Genomic DNA, 18,402 nt, shown 5'->3' with positions numbered 1-18,402 from the left:
ATCAGACAGATTCATGGAGGAGAGGACTATTGATGCTAGCTGTGCTCTGGGAGGCAGCAATGTTTCCAAATACCAATTGCCAGAAGCTACAAGAGGGGAGACAGTGCTTGTGTTCAAATCCTGCGTGTTTCCCACGGACAACTGGTTGGCCACTGTGAGAACAGGATGCTAAACTAGGTGGGCCCTTTGGTGTGATCCAGCAGCCTCTTCTTATATTCATGGGAGCCAGCATGGTGTAGTGGTTAAGAGCAGTGGACTCGTAATCTGGTGAACTGGGTTCCCTTCCCCGCTCCTCCACCTGCAGCTGCTGGGTGACCTTGGGCTAGTCACACTTCTCTGAAGTCTCTCAGCCCCACTCACCTCACAGAGGGTTTGTTTTGGGGGAGGAAGGGAAAGGAGATTGTGAGCCGCTTTGAGACTCCTTAAGGGGAGCGTAAGGCGGGATATCAAGTCCAAACTCTTCTTCTTCTGTAGAGCTGAGGCTCCAGTGTCTTGTGAACTTTCCCCCGGTTCCCTGGAGGTGTGAAACCACTCCCAAGTGGCCCAGGGTGGCAGAGTATGTGTGCAGAGGGAACACGCCTCATGATACCTCTAGTCCAGGGGTCAGCAACCTTTTTCAGCTGGGGGTCGGTCCACCGTCCCACAGACCATGTGGTGGGCCGGACTATATTTTGAAAAAAATAAAATGAACAAATTCCTATGCCCCACAAATAACCCAGAGGAGCATTTAAAATAAAAGCACGCATTCTACTCATGTAAAACCATCAGGCAGGCCCCACAAATAACCCAGAGATGCATTTCAAATAAAAGCACACATTCTACTCATGTAAAAACACGCTGATTCCTGGACCGCCCGTAGCCCAGATGGAAAAGGCGATTGGGCCGGATCCAGCCCCTGGGCCTTAGGTTGGCTACCCATGCTCTAGTCCAATCACGACCCTGATCCTGAGCAGAAGCTGGATCTCTTTATGGGTAGAGGGGGATGGGAAGGACTTAGCTGGTTCAGGAAGAAAACGGGGGTAAGTGGCAGAGGCCCCCCCTCACAACCTGGTCTGATCCGGGACCCTGCCCCCAAAGTGAGCTCCTACACACCCCAGACTCCCTCAAGGAACCCACCCACTTTGTAATGGGGGCCTCACATTCCCCCACTGGGCCATCACTCATCAGGAAGGGGGCGGGGCCAGTGAGTCATCGAAAGATGTCAGTGGAGCTCCTGATGAGCAGGTTGGCTGCTTGGAGCTGTCCAGGGTCCTGCAAAATCCAGCCTGGTGCTCCCTGAGCCACCCTCAAGCATCCCGCATGCTCTGTGGGCTCCTAGTCACAAGCCAGAGCAGTTTGATCAAGGAGGGCATCCCATTTCAAGCTGGCATTCTGTTCTTCCTCCACAGAGACCCATGGGGCGGTTATGCACTTTATCCTGCGAGGTGGATCAGACTGAGAAATGGGGACTTGCCCACAGCCAGACAATGAACATACTAGCCACAGGGCTGAATCCATAAGCCACACTGGCAATTTGCCTTTTTCATTCTTCTTAGCAACCTGTCCTGCAAATGATCTCACCAATGAAGAAATCTCCCTCTCTCTCCCCTTAGCATCCAAGATGGTTGCACAAATGCTACAACAACTCTTGCATATCGTACGGAGCCTGTGGGAACTCCAGCTTATTCTTCTTATATATGTATTGCATTCATATAACACCTTTTTCTCCAAGGAGCTCAAGGTGGCACACATGGTTCTCCCCTTCCTTATTTAATCCCAACAACGACCCCATGAGGTCAGGTTAGGCTGAGAGGAAGTGACTGGCCCCCAAGGCCACCCATTGAACTTCATAGCTATGAGATCTCCCAGGTCCTAGTCTGACACTGTAACCACTACACCACACAGCACCATAAGCAACTGCCCTGCCCCTTAGCATGGGATCCCTTTTCAAACAAAATGCAAGCTGCTGTTTGTTAAAAAATAAGTCGTGTATTATTATTTTTGCACAATTTATAATACATTGAGAATGCACAAAGAGTGGCAGGCCATGTCAAGTCAAAGACTGAAGTTTCAGGGGGTTGGCAGGGGGAGGTATCAACCCTTCTAATAATTTCAAGCTTGCTCAAATCGCAGTGGTAATAAAAATCCAGTCTAGTCACTTGCAGTCCAAGACCAGAGAAAAGAGCTCATGGGAAGGGGGTGGGAATTCAGTGGGGGGGGATGATAAAAGAGAAACAGGAAAGGAAAAAGCAAGGGAGGGAAGCAATTTAGAGATTCTGCCTAAAAGGGATTCAAGCAGATAGATCCACAGAATATGAAACTCAGCCTCTATTTTAGGGACTTGTACTTATTACTATATTATTTACAAGGAATCACTTATGGGAAAGCACAACATTTTAAACATAGAAAAGCAGCATTTTTATATATAAAAAACACTTTGTAAAAATAGAGTCCAAAAATGAACCCTGAGCATTGCTGATGTGGTTCTCCTCACCCCTTCCTCTTTATCTCTGAGCTGTGGGGCTCCTCCTCCCCCCCCCTTTCAGAGGAGAAGCAGCCAACCCACCAATTAACTCATTTGATTAAACAATTAATCAACTTGATTGGCACAAATAAGTGTCAGACCTGGTAAGGACAGAACTTACAAATTATGGCTTCACAAAGCAATCTCAGGGGGGGAAGGAGACATTCATTTCAAAGGGAAAGGGGGAAGGAAAACACCCAGCCCCACGAGTCTATGCAAAAAAGCCGTGGCAGAAGATGGCCACGGCCAGGAGGATGATGCCGTTGGTGTTGACCACCCGCCTCCAGAAGGGGTCCTCTGTTGTGTCCATCAACTTCTCCCGCAAGGCTTCCTCCTCCTCTTTGCTGAGCTTGGGAGCTGCTATGGTCTCCAAGCCACAGAACCAGTTGTAGGCCTTCCTGCAACAACCCTGCTCCTTGTCCGGGACTGCAAGAGAAAAAAAAAGGTCAAGGTCAAGGCTGAAAACGTAGAAGCCCGGAAGACAACGCACTTCCGTGTCCCCCAGACCCCCACCACTCTTGGTCTATGGGGCACAACATGGAAGGTCTCAGTGCCAGACTCCCGCCATACAGGTCAGTCTGAGTGTTGTAAAAGATGCTGAGAAAGGTTTTTTCTATAGGGTGCTTTTATTGTGTACTATAGTGGCACCTTAGGGCCGGCCCACCCATTGGGCAGTTGCCTCAGGTGGCAGGCTGGGGACAGCTGGGAGAGGCAGTAGATCCCGGCCCTTAAGGAGGACAGGGCTCGCCGTCTCCTGCGCTTGTCACCGCTGCCGCCACCGGCTCCTCTCCAGATTCTGTTTTTCTGTGGGGCTTCCCTCAGGCGAAGGAGGTGGTGGCGCCATTTTCTGTTTGCCTCAAGTGGCAAGTGGGTGAGAGCCGTGGAGGAAGGGTGGGTAGTAAGTAAGTAAGTAAAGTTTGCATGACTGATTTGCATGCTTTGTAAACAGCTTAGAAGCCTGTTCTGGCCTGAATTGTTTTTATTGTTTTAAAGCAGGGGTCAGCAACCTTTTTCAGCTGGGGGCCAGTCCACCGTCCCTCAGACCATGTGGTGGGCCGGACTATATATTTTTTCTTTAAAAAAGAACAAATTCCTATGCCCCACAAATAAGCCAGAGATGCATTTTAAATAAAAGCACACATTCTACTCATGTAAAAACACTCTGATTCCTGAACCGTCCGTGGGCTGGATTGAGAAGGTGATTGGGCCACATCCGGCCCACGGGCCTTAGTTTGCCGACCCCTGTTTTAAAGCATTCAATGGCATGTACTGTGGGTGGTATCAAATGCAGGTCCATTTCAGGGGAAGCCCATTGATATCAATGGGCATGACCCACTTAGGTCCATTATTTCCAAGGAGTCTGCTCTGGAAATGCGGCCCGGGGTTGATCCTGGCACCTTTCATGGGCAAAGTGGATGCGCCGCCACCAAGCTACGATGGTTCTTCCTCTCTAGTGCCCCCCTGCCATTGACCCTCATTTAGTGCCAGGAAGAAAGAAGAACCAAGGGGAGAGCTCTTACAAGCTTCTTCTTCGTAGGCCGGCTCTTCCTCCACCTCCTCGGCATCCAGGTCGATGCGTTTCTCCTTTCTGTTTCGCAGGCTCCAGCAGAGGCGATAGAGCTGCCGTGGGCACAGAACAGGGAGACAGAGATGAACCTGGGGATAGGGGGCTGAGACCATCGTGGGCGGGGGAAAGGGTCCGGTGCAGAGAGGGTGTCCCATGTGGTGGAAGTAACTGGAGAAGCCGTGGCAGCTCACAGCTCGGAAGCAGAAAACTGGGGGGCAGCAAGTCTAGAAATGCCCTTCTACTGTTCTGCCCCACTCTGTGCTCATATAATTGTAGAATTTGAAGGGACCCTGAAATATACTCGGAGTTGAGAGTGGATTTCATGGTCTTTATTCAGCTCATGGTGGTGAGGAGGAATGGAAGTTCCCCCACAATATCTGCTTTATATACATTATTTACACAATGGGCTGCACGTGATTGGCTAATTCTGGGATTCTCCTGTAGGCCAATCAGGTTGTGGATTCAATTCCACCTGGAGCTGGATTGGGTGGCTCCTGCGGACCAATCATATTGCTGCATTGTTGTAGGACCAATCAGACTGCCGCATTTTGGGTCTTATTGTTCTAGGACCAATCAGACTGCTGCATTTTGGATCCTATTCAACTCAGTACATAACAGACCCCAAGGGTCATCTAGCACAGTACAAGGATTCCTAGCAGACTAGAGCATGTGAGATATAATTATGCAGCATTTCCATAGTACTGGCCTAGGCCCACTGGTGGAGGAAGAGGAGTGCGGGGGGAGCGCACCACCCGCGGCAGCGCGATCCTGGTAGGGTGCCATCGCAGCTGCCCACCCGCCCGCATTGGGTGCCATGCCCCTGCAGGCATGCCACGCCCCCAGGACATGTGCCACGTCCCTGCAGGCAGCGTGTCACCCCCCAGGATGCACACCAGCCCCGCCCCCACCTGCTCTCCCCACCTCAGTGCCGGAGCATGAAGCTCCACCACTGCCTGGGCCCTGCACTTCTCTTGTATACCTTCAGAACATCCTTGAAGGTAGGCCAGGCTGAGAGAAAGAGATAGGAATTCCCTGGGGAACTTCACTGACTAAGCAAAGATTTGGTCCTAGCTGCATCCCTCACTGGCTTTCCATCTGTGGTTCATTTCTAAAAGGAAAACAGTGTGTCCAGCCTGTCTGGTAGCCACACTCCTTGTGATCCAAGGTGGATGCGTGCAGTGGCGTAGCGTGGGGGGTGCCAGGGGTGCCGGCCGCACCGGGCGCAACATTGGGGGGGTGCGTTTGGCCGGCCCTTCGCAAGACAAAAGTCCATAGGGAAATCTCCAGGACAGCGGGGAAGTGCAGCGCGTCTTCCCCACTGTCCTCGGACCTCTTCCGAAGCCTGGCGGTGGGGCAGAGAGACCTCCTCCCGCCGCCAGGCTTCGGAAGGATGCTCCGAAGCCTGGCGGTGGGGCGGAGAGACCTTCTCCCCGCGCCAGCCTTCGGATGGCTGTCCTGAAGACTTGTGGTGGGAGCAGTGGCGTAGCGTGGGGGGTGCGGGGGGGGGCCTGCCGCACCTGGCGCAACATCTGGGGGGGCGCGGAAGAGACTCGAGTGCTAAAATCCACGGGTTAGGGGGCGCAAATTACTTGCCTTGCCCCGGGTGCTGAGAACCCATGCTACGCCACTGGATGCGTGCAGCAGCTGTCAAGGCAGAAGCACTTTGAGTGTGGACAAAGGCATTTGCTTTCATTCCTTTGCATGCTGCAGAACCAAGCCTTGGTGTTCAAAACAGGTTCTGAGACAGTGCTGTGTCCCACAGACGTTCTTCCTTTTGAAAGACGCACGTGCCATGTTTGCAGCACCATCCGGAGGTGGGGAGGGGCAGAGGAGAAGTGAGGAGAAAGATCAAAGCACAGAGGGAGAGAATGGCTTACATGGACGTCATCAATGGGCTTGGTCAGGTATGAGACGGTCAAAATGATGATGACCGAGATGACGAACAGGATGATGGCAAAGTAGAGGTAGTGGACTTTGCAGATGATATCCGGGCAGTTGCTGGGCTGAGCGCAGCTGCCAGTTCCATAGGCAAACTCGGTGATCATTCGAGACAGTCCAATCAGCAGCCCCAGAATCAGGCCCCAGAAGGCCCCCTGGCAGGAAGCAGCAGAAAAAGCTCAGTTCCGCAAATGGTGCTTGGATCCAGCCTTGCTCCTCTTCCCTTTAGTCTGACTCACACCATGGACAACAGCACTCAGCCCAATGGCTTCTAGGCACAGTGCTCCATCCCTCTTAACAGGTGATCCTCACTTCCTGCCCCACTTGGAGCTGCCTCTATTTACACATAAGAACCTTCAGAAGAGCCAGCACCCTGCTCTCACTCAAGCCAGTCAGATGCCTTTTCTGGGAAGCCAGCAAGCAGGATCCGAGCACAAGAGCACTCCCCCCCCCCGTGGTTTCTAGCAACTGGAAATCAGAGGCATTTACAACCTCCTACCATGGAGGCAGGGGACGCTGGTGGCATTGTGGGTTAAACCACAGAGCCTAGGACTTGTCGATCAGAAGGTCGGTGGTTCGATCCCCCACGACGGGGTGAGCTCCCGTTGCTCGGTCCCTGCTCCTGCCAACCTAGCAGTTCGAAAGCACATCAAAATGCAACTGGATAAATAGGTACTGCTCCAGCGGGAAGGTAAACAGCGTTTCCGTGCGCTGCTCTGGTTCGCCAGAAGCGGCTTAGTCATGCTGGCCACATGACCCGGAAGCTGTACGCCGGCTCCCTCGGCCAATAAAGCAAGATGAGCGCCGTAACTCCAGAGTCATTAGCCAGATTTAATATGTTTCCCTCGATGATAGTAAGAGGAAGATATTTAGCTCTCCCAGAAGCAGAGCGTCTCTGCAAATGTAGTAAAGAAGAACCTGATACTTTGGAGCATATTTTCTTTTCTTGTGATTTTGGCATTTATGCCAGAAGACAATTATTAGAGGCCTTACAACTTAACAGGCTCAATTCTATGCCACCAACGGTTCAGGACCTGCTCTCGGACAGGAATGATCAAATTACTTTAATAGTGGCTGAATTTTTGAGTGCTGTCCATGCAGAAAGACTGGGCCATTATAAAGAGATTTAGTGGCTCTTAATTGATCGGTGATGTGGTAGTGTTATATTGTATTATTTATGCAAATTGATTTTCTCTGGAGTTAAAGATCTGACTGGGACAAACCTTGTTATGCTGAATTCATATTTTGCACAAGTTGTCTACAGCGTTTGTTTGATCATGTGTGGTTTGCTATGCCTAATAAAGGATTGAATTTTAACCCCAGAGTCGGCCACGACTGGACCTAATGGTCAGGGGTCCCTTTACCTTTACCATGGAGGCAGAGCATCACTATTGCGGCTAGTAGCCATCAGTAGCCCTTTGCGCATGTACATCCCTCCTACAGTTGCCCAGGCGCTCAGAGAATTGAGGTCAAGCCCAGCAGTTGCTCTTCCCAGGCCTTGGTGGGAGTGCTACCCCTCTGCCCAGCTTACCTGTTCATTGACCCTCTTGAAGAAAATGGCAAGGAAAAAGACAGCTGCGATGGGGGGCCCCAAGTAGCTGGTGATGGACTGAATGTAGTCAAAAAGCTGCCCGTTTTGAGCCGACTGCACTATTGGGACCCAGGCGATGCTGACCGCAATCAAGATTAGCATGAACAGCCTGGAAACAGAAGGGAGATGTTAATCACGGCTCTCTACCATGCCAGCATTCAAAAACCCTAAAGATGTAGGCAGAGACTTCTTCCCCTCCAACTGAGACATCAACAAAAGCACAGCGTCCAGATCAAGAGACTCTATTCTGCCTCGGTCAGACCCCATCAAGAGTATAGTAAGCCTGCAACTTAATACACATTTAATTTGTGTGCATCAAGCTTTACGTGTGTGGCAAAAGAATTATTTTTTAAGGGGGTGGGGTTCCAGGAAAAATGACTTTGGCATTCCCACCCGCCACTGAACCCAATGCATTTTGACTATATGCGATTTTTGCTTTAGGTGTTATTTCCAGAATATAATGCCTGCATAAGTTGTGGTCTTACTGCCCTGTGTCCAGTTCTAGGTGACACAGTGTAAGAAGGAGATTGACAAGATGGAACCCATGCAAAGCAGAGTGACAGAGATGATCAAGGGCCTGGAAACCAAGCCTTATGAGGAATGGTTGAGGGAGCCAGGTATGTTTAGCATGGAAAAGAAGAGACTGAGAGGTGATAGGATAGCCACCTTCAAATAGCTGAAGGGCTCTCACATGGAATATGGAACAAGCTTATTTCCTGCTGCTCCAGGAAACTAACGGATTCAAGTTACAAGAAAGGAGATTCCAGCTAAACGTTAGGAAGAAATTTTGGACAGTGAGAGCTGTTTGACAGTGGAATGGACTCCATCAGAAGGTGGTGAACTCTCCTTCTTTGGAGGTTTTGAAGTAGAGGTTGGATGGCCATCTGTCATGGATGCTTTAGCTGTAATTCCTGCATTGCAGGGGGCTGGACTAGATGACTCTTGGAGTCCCTATTCTACAATTCTGCGATACTGTAATCACATCCGCCACCTTCCAACTGACTCAGGTTGAGAGCAAAGCCCAACAGAATGTCTTTCCCATTGCCCTGCTCACTCCTGTGGGGGCTCTCTCAAATGAAATGGGACAGGTTCCTTCTTGGACAGCTTTTGCTGACAGCTGAAGCCCCACCTGTCCACCTTGGCCCCCCAGCGCTGGTCCTGGACACACCTGACAGTTTTGACTGTCGTTTTTTATTTGTACACTGTGAACCATTTTATTATTGTTGCACATGAAAAACAGTATAGTGGCAACTAATTCATTGAGCAAATACTGGGTTCATTCACATCACATCCCCAAGTGAGTGTTCAAATGCAAAAACTAATCCCATATTTTAGCAAACAGCATGATCCATTAAATGGCACAGCTAGCATCTGTTCCTTCCATTTTGTCTAGGTGGCAACTAAGCTGTTATAAAGGGAATTAATTTAAATAGGCAGGGAGTGGTCTAATCGCAACCTTCCCTATTACCTAATACCCTCCAGCTGTTTTGGACTACAACACCCATCAGTCAGAGACAGCAGGGTCATATGACGCTGAGGCTGATGGGAGTTGTAGTCCAACACAGTTGGAGGGCACCAGGTCAGCTGAGGCTGCTCTGATGGAGAGAAGGACTTGGCATTCAGCCTATCAGGATGCTACATGTGCAATAAGTCCAAATGTCCACAGGGGGGCACCTCAGCACCACAGGAGTCACATAGCAAAGAAAAAAATCTTAAATTGCCCTTTTGGTCCTATAGAGAGAGAAAAAACCGAAAGCCACAGTAAGGCAAACCCATTTTTTTAAAAAATGTAAATGTGTGGAGAAAAGAATGCACCCCACCAAGTGGCAGAAGCAGAAAGTGCAGAGAAAATACTGTGTCCGAACTCAGCAAGCCATGCTTGTTGGCCAGTTGGAGAGAGTTGCGCTCTATATCTATGGTTGAGAGGCAGTGCAGCATAGTGGTTAGAGTGCCAGACCAGGACCTGAAAGAGACCAGGGTTTGAATCCCTGCTTAACCATGAAGCTCACTGTGTATGATTTATTGTGAGCATTAAATGAGGATGGGGAGAACCATGTATGCCACCCTGAGATCCTTGGAGAAAAAGATGGGATGCAAATGAAATAAACAAACAAACAATTTGCCGTATTGTCACTCCTGGAATATGTTAATGAACAGAAGGGTGCCTGGACCACTTCTGCCTCCTTGCCACAGAATCCTAGAACTGTAGAGTTGGAAGGGACCAAGGATCCCTGGCAGACAGCCATCCAATCCCTGTTTAAAAACCTACCGATGAAGTCTGTTCTGCTGCCAAGCAGCTGTTGGACAGATCCTTGGGAGAAGGTGGGCCATTTGAGATTCAAATCTACTTGCGTACTGCACCCTGTATGGTTAACCTCTTGCTGATTCACTGCTGTTAGTTAGACACGGAATCTGGCCCTGGGTGCTGACCCAAGCGTTGCATGGAGGGTCAACAAAAATGTCACCAAGCAGCGAGCAAACTCGTCCTCCAGAACTCTTTGTCAAACCGGATGCTGAGTATATGTCTATGGAAAGAGAAGCTGGGCATCCTGTAAAAACCTTTAAATCCTTAGGTTGTGAGTCTTCAGCTAGAGGGCAGGAACCAGACTAAGGCTGCAGCCGCAGGCACCACTTTTCTTGGGAGCCAGCCCCAATGAACACTATCTTTCTGGGTAAAGAAGCTGGGGCCTGGGCTGTACATCAGATGAGGCCAACCTTGCCCAATCTGGTGCACCTTGCAGCTGTTTCAGACTATGGCTCCCACCAGCCCCAGCTAGCATGGTCGTATGAAAAGGGGGCTCATGGGAGTTGTAGTTCAAAACCTCCAGGTCGGGTGGAAGGCTGGGTGAGGTTCCCCTTGGTGGTCTCACAGGTCCCAGGCAAAGTTTCAATTTGCAGAGAGCTGTGAGCACATAATAGTCATTCCTACTTGTCATCATCACCTGCCCACTATCATGAGCTCCTGCTCTTTCGCTCCCGGACGTATTTTAGTGTAGATGTCCATGGTGAAGAGCGTGCTGGCACTGTTGAAGATAGAGGTGAGGGAGCTCATCAGAGACGCCAGCATGACAGACAGCATCAGGCCTCGCAATCCTGAAACACAAGAGGAAGAGAAGCAGGCGGGCAAGTCAGAGGTGGCTTTAAAGGAGCACGACCAGTCGCATTGGGCAGTGGCATAACATGGGTTGCCAGGACCCCGGGCCACATTGGAGGGAGGGAAACGGATGGTGTCTGCATCATCCAGGTGATTGCAGCCACAGAGATAAGAAAAGAAGAGTCATTTCTTTGTCTGGAGAAGTCACTTCCGGGTTTGCATGGAGAAGCTGTTTTCAGTTATGGAAGCATGTAGCTGTATCGAGGCAGCACTGGGTGTCAGGTTTTTTTGCCCCCTAACAATGTTGTGCCGGGACAACTGCCCCTGTGCCTCTACTCCACTAGCACTGGGCACAGAGCCTCGGGGGCACTGTAGGGGGCGCCACAACTGTGTTTTAGAACGGAGTGTGAGAGGCAGTGGGAGCCAAACTGGGCATCACACAGAACACTGCTGAAGTTTGAGACCCCAAGCTCTGCCCCCGGGTAAGTGCCAAAGGCATACCTAGGAGTTGGAGAAACAGTCCCCCCCCCCGCCCGAGGTGGCACGGAAATCATGCTACTGCTTGACACCCCTGGACTGCCAGCTCCTGGGTGGCATGTTCTGCAGCCACTGCTTCCACAGGTAACTGGAGAGGTTAGCGGATGGAGGGCGGAGCCAAGGAGTCCAGTGCTTTCCAGTTATATGCTGCTGCTGCTGCCAAAGCACCTCTCTGATCTTTTCTGGCTCTTGCCTTCCCAGGGTTCTGATTTACTCTCCCAGCACTCAGCACAGCACTTCTCGAGCTGCTTTCTTCTAGCTTAGTTAAGTCACGAAGGTGGGCAGTGCTTGCCCCCACCTTTCCTAAATCACCCTCACTTTCTCCACTCTTGCCCTGACAGTCTTGTTTGCCCTGACTCTGTGGGAACACAACCCCCAGCAGCCAAAGCCATGCAGATGAATTCTTAGAAAACGATGCAGGCGTCATTACCCACCCTGCACCTGTGCTTTGCTGTCTTGTTGGGTTTCTTCCTCTTCCCAACCCCCTCCTAACAGCCAGAGCACAAGTGAAGCATCTCACCATTTGGCATCAGCTTGACCACCATCCTTGGGTAGGCGATGTTTGAACAGCCAACTGGTGTCCCACATGCCGCAAGACACGTGTCAGGAACGACACAAGCCACCGTATCTGCGGGAAAGAGAAAAACAGGGGCAACTTACTTGGGGGTGGTGGGGGGGGCTGAGATATCCTGAGTGCACCATCCTAGAGATGAACAGGATTCCCAGTGGGTACCACCCTTTGAGGGGATGGATGGACTCTGCCACGGATGGAGACGAGAGGACGAGGCTGGAGGTCTCATCTCACCTGTGTACAAAATTCGACTGATCATGCCTGGCATGACAATCAGGAACATGGGCATCAGCTTCAGGTAACCACACATGATGCAGCCAGCCTTGACATGGGACATGTTCTTGCCTGAGAGGCATCGCTGGACAATGACCTACCGGAGAGGAATGGAGAGGAAAGTGAGCAGCCGATCAGGCTAGTCTTGACTTCAGAGCAGGCTCCTTGGGGTGGGGTGGGCTTATCGGTTGCTTGTGTGGTGAATTTTAACTTCAGAGGAGGACTTCTGCTCAGAGGTAGAGCATCTGCTTTGCAGAAGGTCCCAGTTCAGCCTGCGGGATATATCCAGGCTCATATAACCAACATGCTTAACTCCAATTAATGCATGAAGGGGTTAAGACCATAGAATAAGCTGTCCTGCTAGGCTTAGCTAGGTCACAGCCCCTCACCTTGGGGGAAAGGGCTACTAAACGCTTTGTTCTTTTCCACCATGTGAACCCTACTTACCAAACACCTGGTTTCTTTCTATGCTAAGGGAAGTAGGAAACTTTGGAAGCAACTTAGACGTGAATATTTTGAACACACCCTTTAGTGTGCCCCTCTTTGCGAGTATTGGTGCCTCTGACGCCGGAAGAGGAGGGCCGGGCTGCACTGTGGGCACCTGTGGAGGGGGCGCCTACTTCATGCCCCCTCAAAAATCCGTGCCCAGGGCCACTGCCCCTCTGACACCCCCTCGTTACGTTACACCACTACCTAAGAGTTCTGTTCACTACTAGTTAGCATCTCTGCATCTGAAATCAAATGTCTCAGTACTCAGCCTATGGAAAACAAGGCGCTACATATGTCATGCTTCAGGGAATCCGATCCCCCTCCCTCACAGCAGTCCGCCAGTAACGGAGAGACAAGAAGCTCTTACCAGTGTCTTTTATTCAATATTCACAGAGAGAGATGTAGAAATGCAGTCTCTCTTGGATAATGGCGTTGCTCTGAGTAAAGCCCCATCCCCTCTGTCTCTCCTACTCTACGTCATCCCTGCGTTGACTGATCTGTGTTTTCTGCACCTGAGCTTTCTGTTCTCTTCCTTTCAATGCCCGCCAGGTCCTGGGAGATGGGGGATCTGGAATGCTTTCTAAAGACACTGAGTCTGTCAGCTGTCTCTCCCCTGGTGCGTCTTCTTCCTGCTCCTCTCCCAATGTTTCCCAGCTTCTCCCCTCTGCAGCCTCTGAACTGTGACCTTCTGCAAACCACTGTTCTAAATCTATACTATCTCCCTCTTCTCTGGGAAGTGCTGGAGGGAAGTGCTGACCACACGTTGCTGCAGAAATATTCTCCACAGACAGAATCTGAGCAGGAACTAGGCGCCACCATCACCCCTCCCCTTCAGAGTGGACCTGAGGACCCAAGACTCATCTCCACCATACCTGATCTGTGCACCAGTACCAGAGGCCCAGGATGCTCAGGCCAAAGATGAGTCCTGGCCATGGCAAATCACCGTTGATGGGATCCCGGAATATCTGGAATGAATCTGGACGGGGTGTGTAGCATTTTTCAGGGATACTGGAATTTCCAACCTGCGGGATCGCATTCATGTACTTGTGCACGAATTCCTCATATCCTCCAACTTCTTCAAACGCTGGGGAAAGTTGACAGTCCTTGTAAGGTACCAGTTCACTCACATATATGTATGCCAGGCAGGCACAGAGACATCCACCCCCCATTTCAGGGGAGGCTGGGCTGCTTTCATGGTGCATGTGGTCTCCCCCCCCAAGACATTCACAGCTGGTTTCCAGGGGGTAAGAAATAGTGGATCTGGCACTGAGAGATTCTCAGCTGCCACTGAGAAAAGGAAATCACCAGTCCTCATGATGACTGTGGTGTTTGTGTGCTGTATGTGCTTGATGATAAATCTCTACTTGAATTTTCACTTGTTGAATTGATTGTCACAGGGAAGCTGAGGGGCAGAGGGATGAACTCTCTCATGTTCACAGATAAGTAACCTGCACCCCCCCCCGGCATATAGAGCTGATGGCAAGAATGGATGTTCAGCCTCCACCTAGTGGTCACAGGCAAAACTGCAAGCAAAATCAATCACCTCCCTCCTTTGGAATTCAGTGGCGCCTTCTGTCACTCTCTCATGGTTTCTACTTCTTTCCTACTTTGTTTCCAGGCTGATTTTATTTGTGTTAACCTGTTTAGTTTTTCAGAGCCCATCTTTCGTGGCTCAGTGAGCTTGGGTAAGCCCTGGTGTTGCCACCAGCTCCATATGCCTGGGGGAAAGATTGTTTGGAACTCACCTGTAAAAGGGATTTCCCAGGCATATAGGGGCTGATGGTAAGGGCCCACCATGGCTTATTTTTGATGCTGCCTATATACCTTTTTCTGAGCATGTCTGTTTGTCTAGCTGCAGAGAGTCTCTTACTTCTTAATGGGTTACCTTTGTGTTGTTGGTCCTGTCCTCTTTCGCAGTGCCAGATTACCAAACAGGCAGAGTAGGCACCGACCTATGGGCCCCACGCCTTTTAGGGGCCCTGCAACAATCGATCAAAATAATATTGTGTAACGAAACTGGTTAAACCACAGAGCCTAGGACTTGCCGATCAGAAGGTTGGTGGTTCGAATCCCCGCGACGGGGTGAGCTCCCGTTGCTCAGTCCCAGCTCCTGCCAACCTAGCAGTTCGAAAGCACATCAAAGTGCAAGTAGATAAATAGGTACTGCTCCAGCGGGAAGGTAAACGGCGTTTCCATGTGCTGCTCTGGTTCGCAGAAGCAGCTTAGTCATGCTGGCCACATGACCCAGAAGCTGTACGCCGGCTCCCTCGGCCAATGAAGCGAGATGAGCGCCGCAACCCCAGAGTCGGTCACAACTGGACAATGGTCAGGGGTCCCTTTACCTTTACTAAAATTAGAAACCTATAAGGAGATAATTTGAGTTGTGGGGTGGTGTCCCTGAGATTTTGACTGCCTAGTCAGTAGCAGTAAAGCTGGATGAAATATAATTGCCTCTGGTCTATTGTTTGGGAATCCTGCAACGTGTTTAAGTTTTTACTCTGCTAACTATACACCACAAGGTTTAACCCGGCACTGCTTCTTCGGCTTGTCATAATGAAAACTGAATTCCAAACTGAATTCAGAAGCTTTACAAGAGATTTGTTTTGTGTGCAATTTTGCCTGTGACCACTAGGTGGGGTCTGAATGCCCATTCCTGCCATCAGCTCCCATATGCGTGAGAAAACCCTTTTAAAGGCGAGTACCGAATGGTCTCTTTTCATTTAAGGCAGGGCACTCATCTGAGTTACAGCCAGGCTGTGTCACCTGAAATTTCTTGTAGCATCTGATGAGGGGTTTGTTTAACTGCTCACGAGCGCACACGGCACAATAATGGTGGCTCCGGCAGGTGATGCTTCCGTCAGTTTGCATTTCTTAGTACAGAAAGTATTGATCTGATGTGTAGAGATCTTTCCTATTCTACTTAATTCAAGAGGGAAGCTTCTCTGTGTGAAATAAGTTTCATGATGTTTGGGTTATTCCTTCAGAGAAGCTGAGCATGGCTGATTTAAACTGGTTCTTTTATCTCTTCTTTCAAGGTCATGCTGACTATATAGTAAGAGGCCAGAATGAGCCTGGCTTTCAAAGAGATCTTCTATCTCTTTCCCTTCTGGTGTGGTGTTCTGTATATAGTGTTAAGGTTTAGACTTATTATAAGCTATTGCAAGTTTAAGTTAAGTCTGCTGCAACTGGATTTCTTACGGACAGTGCCAGTCCTGAATGTATTGGATTTGTGACCATTATACACATTTGCCTTTCGTAGCAGTAAAGCTCTGCTGGATGAAATATAATTGCCTCTGGTCTATTTTTTGGGAATCCTGCAACGTGTTTAAGTTTTTACTCTGCTAACTATACACCAGAATCTACTCTGGATCAATAATGAGTAGACTTTTCAGTGACACATTCAGCCTCTCCTTTGTGTTGTCTGCTTACCAAAGACGGTCAGGATAATGGACCCCACCAGCATGATTAAAGTTTGCAATGTGTCCGTGTAGATGACGGCCGCAAGTCCTCCTAAGAGCCAAAAGGGTAGAAAGAGCAATAGGGCAGTGTGAGGAGGAGAACATCTCCTGATTCCTTTGAGGGAGAGGAACCCATCCCCAGCATCACTGCCTTTACCTATTTGCAAAAGCTAAGGCTTTTCTCATCTTGCTTTGGCAAGAGAATACACCTCTCTCTCTCTCTCTCTCTCTCTCTCTCTCTCTCTCTCTCTCTGGCTCAAGACACACAGGGTGATGGTCACATGTGGCTCAAGGCTAGAGGCAGCCTTTCTCTCTCCCTACGATATACGATACGATATATGATATACGATATCTTTATTGTCATTGTCCAATGTAGAACAATGAAATTGAAAAACTACATAAAAACTACATAAAACTACATAAAACTACATAAAACTACATAAAAACTACATAAAATCTACATAAAACATTCAAAACCCCCTAAAAACTCTAAAACCCCATTTTAAAATACACTATACTATAGAGACCCCTTATGCTGCGTTTAGAACCAGAATTGCATTTGCGCAGAAACTGTTTCTCAGGCGGCTAGTCCTGGCCTTTATAACCCTAGACCTTCTTCCAGAAGGCAGAAGCTGAAAGAGATCATTTCGTGGGTGCGTACTATCCTGCGCTATCTCTGCCACTTTCTTATGGCACCTGGCAGCATAGATTTGATCTAAGGTGGGAAGAGTGCACCCAATTATTCTCTCTGCAGTCTTTACAACCCTGGATAGCATTGTTTTTTCCCTGGCCGTGCAGCTCCCAAACCACACATACAGACACAAATCCCACCCGGGATGTGATTTGCAACTTCAACAGCTTATTATCTTTAATGGACAGGGAAGCAGGGAGACCCTCTGAACCCAAAGACTCACCCGTGATGGTATAAAGGGCTGTAATGGTGAGCAGGATAATGATGGCCACGTAAATATTCAGCCCCATGGCTTCCTTGATGAAGATCGCACCAGAAAATATATCTGCCTAAAACAGAACAGGAGGAGCAGCATTTTAAAGTAGTGGTGGTAATGGGTAACCATGCACCCACAAGGATCCAGAACATAGCCATCAAGGCTAGTGGCCATCAACATCTCTCCTCCATGAATTTGTCGCATTCTCTTAAAGCCATCTAAGTTGGTGGCCATCACTGCCTCCTGTAGGAATGAGTTCTATAGTTTAACTATGCACACAGGGCCAGGTTGCAAGCGCTCCTGGGAGTTTCACCAACAAACACAGAGAGTTTGTTGAAGCTCCTCCTCACCTGGAGGTGGGTTACCATGAGCTGCAGTCCTGCAATCGATATTACCTGCTGGTTGCCTACTAGCATCAAGATAACCTGGGACTCAGCTACATTAGTCAAGAAACAGCATTTTGAATGCATTATTAACATGCAACACCAGTTGGCGGAAGAGAGCAAAAAAAATATCCAAGTGATTTTCCATAGCGTTTTTTTCTTTTGTTATAACAATTTAATTTCTGACTTATTTATAGTGTTTTCCCCTCCTATGTGAAGATCCACCCCTGATGTTGAGTATTTATACTCAGAAGAGAGAAAGGGTGGATCCAGGGACAGAGAGAAAGTCAGCAGCATGGGGACATTTTAATAAAATCTATCTTATCAATCTAAGAATGTCAGGTGTGGATTTGAGGAGAGGTGTCACATAGTCAAAGTGATGAGAGATGAATCATTTCGGTTGCAAAATGTCGGATAGGAGTGAGCAGTTCAAAATAAAGAAATGAAAGCTAGGAATCTGGGCTTTAGGGGGTCACCTGGCAGTGATGGTATGAACGCCCACCCCTGGAAACACCCAAAGCCAGGCCCCACATTAACCAGCATGGCAAGCACATGGCAATATTTCAGTTTTCTGCCTCTAGCCTCAAAGCCTTATCCGTTTCCTCCCTGGGAAAGAGTTCCTCCTCAAAACCAAGTGATCATTTATGACCCTTAGGCACAAGAGATGCCTGTCGCTTCCGCATCTTACATAAACTATAAAAACGATCCTGCAGGCTGTTCATTATTGAAGTTCTTTAAGAAGGCGGCTCCCCAAGGCTTTCCTGCTGGAGATTCAGCTTAACTGGCTGCGTCTGATATCTTCATTAAGTGTTTTTTACGGCCCCCATTACGGCTTTATCGCCTCTCCCCGACTACTTAACTTCACCTTAGGCAGGAATCACCTCCTCAGAGCCACGTGCTAATCGAGTGGAAAAAGTGGCTGCCAGCAAGGTCACGTTGATGCCACCAGCAAGCAGCTCTGACATTCACGTGCTCTCTGATCAGGCTGCTTTACTTGGGAGCAAGCCCTCATTGGACTCAGTGGGACTTGCTTGTGGGTTGACACATATTC

The 18,402-nt window shown here is 49.3% G+C and overlaps 1 protein-coding gene across 1 annotated transcript in view; it reads right to left on the bottom strand.

The window, feature by feature from the left end:
- Window positions 1-1,946: 1,946 nt before the first annotated feature.
- The window catches only part of LOC309521023 (sodium/glucose cotransporter 1-like), a 32,577-nt gene continuing 16,121 nt past the window's right edge, over window positions 1,947-18,402 (bottom strand). Inside the window, exons 6-15 of the mRNA XM_082203203.1 lie at window positions 16,936-17,041; window positions 15,993-16,073; window positions 13,436-13,647; window positions 12,036-12,171; window positions 11,751-11,858; window positions 10,542-10,692; window positions 7,540-7,708; window positions 5,948-6,163; window positions 4,024-4,123; window positions 1,947-2,929 (exon numbers count right to left, since the gene is read on the bottom strand). Coding sequence (XP_082059329.1) covers window positions 2,715-2,929; window positions 4,024-4,123; window positions 5,948-6,163; window positions 7,540-7,708; window positions 10,542-10,692; window positions 11,751-11,858; window positions 12,036-12,171; window positions 13,436-13,647; window positions 15,993-16,073; window positions 16,936-17,041 — 1,494 coding nt within the window. The 3' untranslated portion in view covers window positions 1,947-2,714. The remainder of the gene's footprint in view (window positions 2,930-4,023; window positions 4,124-5,947; window positions 6,164-7,539; window positions 7,709-10,541; window positions 10,693-11,750; window positions 11,859-12,035; window positions 12,172-13,435; window positions 13,648-15,992; window positions 16,074-16,935; window positions 17,042-18,402) is intronic.

This window comes from Podarcis vaucheri (assembly GCF_965113315.1).
Source record: "Podarcis vaucheri genome assembly, chromosome: 16".
NCBI classification, from domain to species: Eukaryota; Metazoa; Chordata; class Lepidosauria; order Squamata; family Lacertidae; genus Podarcis; species Podarcis vaucheri.
This window is presented reverse-complemented; position numbering and strand designations above follow the sequence as displayed.